We start from the raw sequence: 9,445 nt of genomic DNA on the forward strand, positions 1-9,445 counted from the left end.
TGAAAATCGAAAAAATAATATTAAAAAATTATTTTTTATTTCTATGCGTATGCAGTTTTTTATATAAAATTATAAATTTATTTATTTAAACGTAATGTCGAACACAAAAATTAAGAAAGATATAATTAAAATTTTTTAATATATGCATTTCCTTTTATTTTCATTAGGGAAATTTTTTTGTCAAGCTGGCTTTCCAAAGTACTAAAGTAAAAAATCTAAGATTCCCTTCGAAAATAAATTCCTTTTTCAAAAAAGTGCGTATTTTAATTAAATATAGAATTTGCAAAATTCCTGTTTATTGGTAACTCTAATGGAATTAAAAAAGCAAAGAAACAAAGAATGGGGGGAGGGGAGTCCAAATTCAACACACGCATTGACGCAAGAGGGCCCTGGCCCGCCTTCGTGAGAGACCTTTTTGTAAGCCACGACCTGAGTATACTTACCACCACCAACTACTATTCTTAAGAGTGTCGCGGCGTCGTGCAGTGCCACCTTGTAGAGCAGTAATATAGCGTCCGACCCAAGAGGACTGAGAAAGCGGAAGACTAAACTAAGTTCCGAACACCCGCCGCTACCACCAACCAATGGGGGAGGTGGCAATCTCAGGCACAAAGACCCGAGAAGTCACTTGGAGATACCGGCAAACCGCTACTCCCCGACTCAAGCCCCCCAGAAGCGAGGCACTCCCGGGGCCCCACCTCGGTTTAGGTTTGTATCGCTTTTATATAAGAATATATGAAAGTTTCGTGAAAATTAAAATGTTCTGTTATATTCATAGTATTCGAGCTTTTGGTAGTTTTAGTCTATTAAACCTAAACAAAGTTAGGTTTTATCGCCTTGCTAAAAAGTCCAACTTTCCACGTGTTGTATGTAAGTGTAATACAAATTTGTTACGTTTTAACATTAATTCGTCTCCAATAATTTTATATTTTTTAACCTTGCAAATCACGCGGCCACTTCTATTTGTTGTTGTTTCTCAACCCTCTTGTGTCCGACGTGTTTTTTTTCAGCGCTGACGCATTTTTTGCTTTTTTCAGATATTTTAGTCTGTTTTGCCCTTAGACTTTCCGGTAAAGTTTTTATTATTTAGCTAAAGTCTTTTTTGTTACTTCTTTGCTCATGTTTATATTTTCATAGATTTTGTTGCGCATAGTTTATATATTTTTATTCATAATTGTTTTTTCACTTATGATGTAAACCGTCTTATTTCCTCCTTATCACCGTGAAGGGGATATACCATCTTTCGGGACTGAATATTTATTTTAACATAGAGTTTTTTGTGCATATGCTTCTCGCTCTCTACTTGACTTATTTTTTAGGTTGCTACTTTTTTTTGAAGGCTTTTCGACTGCCGAGGAAAGTTCTTTACACCTGGACACTAGTTTAACGGATTTAGATACTATTAGCCTTTCAATCAGATTAATGTTCTTTTTGGTTTTTAAATTTTTAATAAAGCGACATTATCAAATTTCAATTTTTTAGTGTTACTTGACTTCTGTGTGACTTTTTAATTCTTTAAGGCATGTTATAGTTTTTAGTCTACTTAATTTTTTTTTTTTGGAGACCACTAATTGTAAGGTTATATTTAATTTATTTGGTGCAAGTTAAAATAATATTTTTTTAGCCCTTTTTAATAGTAACAGAATTCTTTTAGCTTTTATGTATATGCTTTGTCATATATAGTTTCAGTTTATTTTATAAAGGAAATTGATAGCTATACATCCCATAATAAATAGGTTAAGCGATACTTCTGCATTTTTTATTCTATAAGTCATTAACTTGATAAAAATAATTAAAGATCTGTTGTATTTCTGATCTCAGTATTCTTTACCTTTTAAGACGTTTAAAATTTTTAAAGCTACAAAAAAGTTTCATATCACTTAAAGACAATAAATTATAGTAAAAGGTAATAAAACTACGAATATTTACTTTTAGTTAACCCCTTTTTAGTATGTACAGCTAAGTGTAGCGTAGCCTTTTTAACTAAGTTTTAAAGGTGAAACTTGTTATGCCGCCTTTTGACGGTTTCAGGCTTATGTTAATGAAATGTAAAATTAAAAAAAAAAATATAATTTTTATAAAATAAATTCAGAAGGAAAGTCTAGATTAGCTAAGTTATAAAGAAATTATTATTCTCGTGTCGGCCTTATGGATTCTGTCCGGTGTTAGTTGTGCGTAAAACCTTAAAAGAGTATAAAAATAAAAATAAGTTTTCTATTTCTTTTAAAAACTATGGGAATTTTATAGCTGGGCTTTATAGATAAAATTAACGATCTCGTGCTAGGCTCTGTGCATTATGGCTTTTGCCACATAAGTGCGTTTAATAAAGACTGAAATAATTTTTAATATAAATTAAAAGAACGCGAAGAAACTATCAATTTTTTGCCAGCTTCTTAAAAGTTCTGGATTGTGGGGATTAAACCTGCTAATCGCATAATTAAAACTGAAATTAATTATAAATTTTCTTTAAAAGATTTAATTTTTACAGGCTTCATAAGTATTAAATTTTACCTAATATATTTTTATAAAATTGAAAAAGGTTGCGATCCTGCTTATGGTCACTGAAAATATGAGAACAAGGTGTAATAAAATATAGAAGTTTTTATTGAAAATAATTTAGAAAGAGATCCGTTAGAGTCTTTCGGTTTTATTTTTTAATTTAATTTATTTTTCATTTCAAAAATTGTTCATGTATAATTAATTCTGCTACTCGAACGATGTGGGGAGTACATAAATTTATTATTAAATAAGGAGTAACAAAAAAAATAAAAATAAAAATAAATTAACTACTTAGAAAAATGTTCAAACATTAAAAATTTAGAAAAAATAAATTATTAATACTAACAAAAAGTGAAGTTAAAATAATTAAAATAAATTGAATCAAAATAAAATTCCGCTTAATTTCGATTTCATAAAAAAAATTTATATAGAGTTAAAGATAGAGTAAAATTTACTTTCCTGCTCGTTCTAAAAAAAAATAACACCGAGTTATGTAAAATTTTATATATTGTTTAGTAATGGTCTCCTTCGTTTTACTGAGAAATATGTGCATAAATATGTAAAACGGTTAATATTAATTAAAATCTTACATACTATATTTACAATAGAAGGCTTTAAATTTTTTTTAGGAGCTTCACTTTGTTTATTATATTATGAAATCTTGCAACTTTAATTGATTTTTAAAAAAGTATAAAATCATTTATAAGCTACTATTCATGATAAATTTATAAAAAAAAATTGTATAATTTACATATAAGCAAAAAAAAGTAATCTTTACTATAAATTTTAAATAAATTTCCGTGTAAATGAATGCAGTTGTGTAGCTTCCACTATGTTAGCGTGATTTAGAGAAGGCCTCGTTAAATTTTACTAATTTATTAAAAAATATTAGTCATTATAGAAATTAATTTTATAAATATATTTAAATAAATCTTTTAAATAACAAAATTTTAAGTATAATATAAAACAAAAAAAAATATATTTTAATCTACAGAACATATCCAATAAGAAATTGAAAAGAAAATCGATAAATTGTGTAAAATAAAAATCTAACTTATTTATTACTAAACAATATTAATTTAGTATAAATAGCAAAATTTCAATAAATAAAAATTAATAAAAAATAAAAAAAATAAGTAAAGTCAAAATCATAATATTATAATTCCAGCAATAAAAATGAAAAGGAAAAAAATTTATAAAAATCTAAAAAATAAAAAATAAACTAAAACAAAAGTAGTAATGCACTGGTCAACCGGTAAAAAAATTATACATGCATAGTAAATAAAATATTGTGCAAAATTTAAACTGTAAAAAATGAAATACTTATAAAAAATTTTATTTCCATTTTTTTAATAAGTAAAGAAAACAAATTATAAGCATGAATAAATTATAGATCAGCTCTGATAAAATTTATTTACAAGAGTTCAAAGTAAAAATTATAAATAACAAAAAATCTATATATCTGTAACTAAAAAAAAATATATTAAATCAAAATCTTATATAAATTAATTCTATGAAAATAACCAAATTATTTTTACGGAAATAAAAATTATTTTTTATAAAAAATTTAAATAAAATATTTAATTATTTATACAATTCAATATAAATTCAAAAAAAATTATTAAACAAATATAAATATTTTCTAAAAATTAATACTTTCCAAGTATTTATTCAAGTAAGTTTTGAGTAATTATAAAGACAACAAAGTAAAAAAAAAAATTATTGATCAGCACTTATTCATACCCCGGTTCATAATGAAAAATATTTTAATAAATTTTACCTTCAAAAAGGAACTACCGAAATTAAGATTAATTTAAAAACAAAATTATATTTAACAAAAAATAATTTACGTTAAAAAAATTTCAAACTAATAAAAGTAAATGTAATTTAATAACAATTAACTTGATAAACCAATTTCTAATAAAATTAAAAATTTCCAAAATTTTAAATATTTTAACGCAAGTATGCGGAAGTGCAAAACTATTTATGTAAAAAAAAATATAAATTTAAAAATAATGAATTGAGCCAACAAAAGAAAATTCATACTACCCATAAAGTAAAAAAATCTGAACCAAAGGGAGTAAAAAAAACAAAATATTTCTATAATTCCCAAATTATATATAATTATATTAAAATTTAGAAGCTAAAACTAACTTTTAACAAAAATCCTTAAAATACTACAAGCTAACAACTTTTTAAATACAAACTTATTTCCTATACAAATATATCTTTATTTAAATTACCCCTTTCTTTAAAAAAATTTCCTCAGCGAATAAATTATAACTTAATTTTTACATAGAAATATTATTTATAACTTTCAAAACAATACGTTCCAATGCAACCGACAAAAACTAAATCTATACTTAAAATCTTTATAAAAAAATTTCTGAACAAATTAAAATTTGCTCTTCACGAAAATAGTAAAACTTGTATATTAATAATACCAAAAAGTACAATTAATAAAATTCTCAAGAAATTCCATCTAAAACTTCCAACAAAAACCAAAATTTTAATTAAAATCAATGATGCTTTAATGAGAATTCCTTAAACAAACTAAAATTTCCATATAAACCTTATAAAATAAAAATTCTAAATTAAATTAATTCCAAAACATTCAAAAACTAAAATTTTGAGTGAAATGTTTATAAAAAATTTAAATTTTCCTAAGCAGACTAAAATTTTCTCAAGAAATTTCAATCCCAAACATCCAACAAAAAGTAAATTTCCGAAAAATAACAAGTGGCGTCGTACATATCGATATTTAGTTGAATAGTCTTTTGGACTAATCACGAGGCCTCTACCCTTCCGAGCGCCGCGATACACGACTTCAATGATGTCGATCATTTCTTGTTTGTCTTGAATCGCCCAATTGATTTTATTATTATTTCCAGTACCTTATAAAAATGTTAAAAAAAATAAAAGTAAAAAAGTAAAAAATATATAAGAAACGAGGAAACCTGTGGAAATTATTTATATAAATTTATATACAAATATGTCTAATAAGTATGATTATTTAAAGGCTATAAATAGGCTTAAAAAAATTCAAATAAACATAAAGTATCATATAGATGTTAAGAAAACAAACTCTACAGTAAATTTTTTATTTAAAAAAAATATATTTATTAAAAGGGATAATGATAGCTAAAAATTACAATAATATATTTTAATAATTAAAAACTTTACTGTAAAATGGTAATAAAAAAGTTAATAAAAAAATAATAAATATTAAGTAATAACTGAAATAATAAGGGAAAATACTATATAATATATAAGTAGTTTATAAAATTTAATAACATAAATATTTAAAAAAAAATAAAGGATAGAAGGAATCAGTTTTAGAGAAATATAAAAAAATTTATGGAAACATGAAAAAATACATAAGAATTTTAATTATACTTTCTCGTATAATAAGTAAAGACCTAAATCAATCATCATATGTTTGTTCCTATAGAAAAACATTACAGTGCATGGATCGTAAAGTTCGTACATTTTATTAAAATCCGGCGTTTCCGTAATATCAACCTATTATAAATAATTTCAGACAGAAAAAGTAAAATTGTTAATCAAATAAAAGACAATACCACATAAATAACAGCAAAGTTTTTAACTTTATGGGCAATACCGTATAAAGTTTCGTCCATCTTCATGCATTCGGGATCCCAATCGTGACCGAAACGAACCACAACAACTCTTTCCTCTTCGGACAATACGGCCTATTACATATATAATATATGGGGCATTAACTTCCTTATTACTATTAGATTATAGTAACTATAATATAATAGCTTTTAATAAAGATCTTTCCCCATCCGTAATGGTCTTTAATGTTTACGTACAAAACTTACATAAAAAAAATAACCACTACCTATAAAAAAGTGGAAAATCTTTTTTTACAAATAAAAACAATAACCATTATACTTAACCTGGTCTACTTGCCAACCGTTTTTTAAATGAGGGAGCATAAAAGACATGGCGAACGTACAGTCTTTAAAAAGAAAAAGTTAAATTATTTAACTATCAGTAGAAGACTTAAGGCCGCACGTATTTAAATATTTCATATAACATGTGATACTCATTTGTTAATTTGAAAATCCCGGTTCCTGGTGCTCGGATCTCAAAAAACTTCGAATACTCGAGCTCTCAATCAGGAGTGATCGCAAACTCATTACAAAGTAGCTTTCTCGAAAAGGTGGCCTTATTTTCTTGACATTGAGAAACAAAAACTAAAGCTTAAGAGAGTCACGTAGAGGGTGATAAACGAGCCCCGTCACATGACTTGTAAATAAGTTCACTAACTAGCAGGGATTAGTGTGCCTGGGTAGCCTGCCGTAAAGGGCATTGCCATTCCGTTGGAAGACGGCATTTAAAGGGTCCAGCTGAAGGTCCCGACGAAGAAATTAATTTCGCAAAGACCATGGCGCGTTTCTCATCACGCGCAATTTGTTCTGTCGCACTTGAAGTGCCGACGCTATTGCAGTGGAGTCGTAGGTCAAAGCGCCAGTCGCGTACGTCAGTAATGGCTGGATGGAAGACATGTACAATTGCCGTTTGTTTCGCAGAGAAAGCTTGCCATTGCCGCATAGTAAAGAGTATAGCGCCTTAGTTGCTGCTTGACCTTCGCTACTAGATAGTCCATGTGTGATTGCCAGGAAAACTTGTTTTCAATGAAGGCTCCCAAGTATTTTGCTTGAAATCACAAAGGAATCTTCACGTTACAAAAGGTTAAGGGCGCCTACAAAGGGATGCTTTTTTTTAGTAATTAAAAGCGCTTTGCTCTTCAACGGTTTTACATAAACTTTCCAGTTACGGCACGCCAGTCAGAAAGGCGTCAAGGTGGCGCTGTAGATGCTTGCCTAGCAGGTAGGAGACTTCGCCGATGGGTAAATGACCATACCATCGGCGTAGAGGCGATCAGTGTGTGTAAATCTGATGACAAGAACGCGTCGCTCGTGTATTGCAAATAAAAGGGACAGAAGAAGGGATCGCAGCGGTGTGTGTATCTCCCACGCGCATAGGCTGAAGACGCCGTCATCTAGATATGACTTCAGCACGTTGTAAAGGCCATAAGAATTAATAACGAGCGCAGCTCGTGCAGGAGACTTTAATGCTAGACTTGATCAAATGCATTTTCAACGTCAAGGAAGACATGCCCCATTGCCTTCGTAAAGTTAAGAGCGCAAGTGGTTCGTTCAGTTAAGCGGAGGAGCTGCTGGGTCGTTGGGAACCCTTGCCGACATCCAAACTGAAACTAAGAGAAGGCTCCCCGAGCGGCAACGACCTCTTTTAGACGGTGCAGTAAAATGGCCCTCACACACTTTGGCGATCGCTAATAGAAGAGAACAGGTCGGTACTTGCTAGTTGCTGATTCCGGTTTAAGTGCCTTTGGCAGCATCACAACGGTCGCCGTCTTCCATCAACTCGGAAAGGTACCGAGAAAGACTACAGATTTTACTCGGAGGTACAGATAAGGCATCCCTATTAATCGCAATTTCTTCAACATCTCATTAGTAATGGCGTTGGGGCCAGGCGCTTTTCGAATTGGTAGCGCTTCAACAATTGCTTGCACCTCAAAAACGTTAACTAGGTCAAGTGGTCCGTGTACCTAGGGAAGAAGGAAGCTCATCTGTTAAAACTTATCATTGGTAGTTGAGTGAGAAGCTGGCACATGTTAAGTAGGAAGGAGATTAGCGAGAAGCGTAGCTTTGTCTTCATCACCCTCAGCCACTATCATATATCCTCACGAAGAGGTAGTAGTACAAGTCCCGATTTTTGCTCTTTTTAACTAATTCCCAAAAGGAGGAGGAGCGCTACTGTCGTCTCATTCGAATATATAGGGCAGCTTGGCCTCCCATTTAATGTTAAAATGAGCCTTTAGCTTCTTTTTTATGCACCTGTGCAGTCAATTAAGGGCATGTTTGTCTTCGGCGCTCTGCAATAATAGGGCCACTCTGATAAGACGTCGACGTTGGCAGAGAAGTCTCTTTAGTTCGTCAGGCAGGCGATTGAGGCGGTACGTTAATTCACGAGTTGTTGCGGCAGAAGAGCAAGCCACGTTCATTGCACCTTCGAATAAGGCGATAGCATCATCCAGCAGGGCGGATGTAGACGGTAGTGACGCACACGGCGTGAGAATGGTTTCTAAAACTCAGCAAGTTTTTCCCAGTTGGTAAAAAAGCAGGTAATAGACTTCGGTGTGTTTTTCTCGTCGCCTGATTCGAGAATAACTGGAATGTGATCAAAGGACAGGTCGTGGAGCGCTTTAATTGCCGTTGTAAGATATATCTTTTAGTGTGGCGATATCCAGTAAGTCCATGGTGCCTGTAGTCGCCAAGTGTGTTGGTAGCTGAGAGCATAGTATGTCCAGCCCGTGCTCATTAGCATAAGCCCCAAGGGGTGTCTATTCGAAATTTCGGCTCGACTGTTCAATGAAGGGTGCTTGCATCAGAGCCGCACAAAACAGCAGAGGAGACAATCGCAAAGATGGCGTCCTAATAGGAGGGCTATAGTAGATTCCAAGGGGATTTATAAACAGCGATCACAGACAGATCCCAGGCCTCCACAGGGAAACCCCCGCTGCCTCGAGATTCTGTAGAAGTGGCAGAGATATCGAGTGAGGTTGAACGCACCGTTTCACCAAGATAGCCACGCCCCCGCCGCCTACATCAATCCGGTCTTGGCGATACTTAACAAAGTTGCAGAGGTTAAATGCGACTTTAGGAAGGAGTGCATCTCGTTGACGGCGCACACATCAATTCATTCACGTCGTAACAGCTCCTGGAGCTCATGCTTCTTACTCTGAACACCATTCGCATTCCATAATAATAGTCGAATGTAGCGGTGCGTCTCTGGTTTGAAAACAGTTGCACAAATTCTAGTCCATTCAACAGTGTCAAGCATGCAGGGTAATTTCGTCGTTAAAATTGCTAACTGCTGCTGTAATTTCTGT

General features: G+C 31.4%; 1 protein-coding gene and 1 long non-coding RNA gene across 2 annotated transcripts; one reads left to right on the forward strand and one right to left on the reverse strand.

Moving 5' to 3' along the window:
* The first annotated feature begins 339 nt into the window (after nucleotides 1-339).
* Nucleotides 340-1,449, forward strand: LOC135145370 (uncharacterized). Its single transcript, XR_010283427.1, has 4 exons — nucleotides 340-417; nucleotides 467-708; nucleotides 823-1,070; nucleotides 1,320-1,449. It is a non-coding gene; the product is annotated as an uncharacterized LOC135145370 (long non-coding RNA).
* A 1,850-nt stretch (nucleotides 1,450-3,299) lies between these two features.
* On the reverse strand, nucleotides 3,300-6,487 carry LOC135145359 (thioredoxin-like protein 4A). The gene is made up of 5 exons (XM_064077468.1): nucleotides 6,423-6,487; nucleotides 6,081-6,212; nucleotides 5,919-6,021; nucleotides 5,251-5,393; nucleotides 3,300-3,369 (listed from the first exon to the last, which is right to left on the reverse strand). Exons 1-5 carry the CDS (start codon nucleotides 6,468-6,470, stop codon nucleotides 3,367-3,369), a joined length of 429 nt encoding a protein of 142 aa, XP_063933538.1. The 5' UTR covers nucleotides 6,471-6,487; the 3' UTR covers nucleotides 3,300-3,366.
* Nucleotides 6,488-9,445: the final 2,958 nt, after the last annotated feature.

Source organism: Zophobas morio, unplaced genomic scaffold (genome assembly GCF_036711695.1).
Source record: "Zophobas morio isolate AGI-343-1 ecotype UQ-CSIRO unplaced genomic scaffold, CSIRO_AGI_Zmor_V1 ptg000144l, whole genome shotgun sequence".
Classification (NCBI taxonomy): Eukaryota; Metazoa; Arthropoda; class Insecta; order Coleoptera; family Tenebrionidae; genus Zophobas; species Zophobas morio.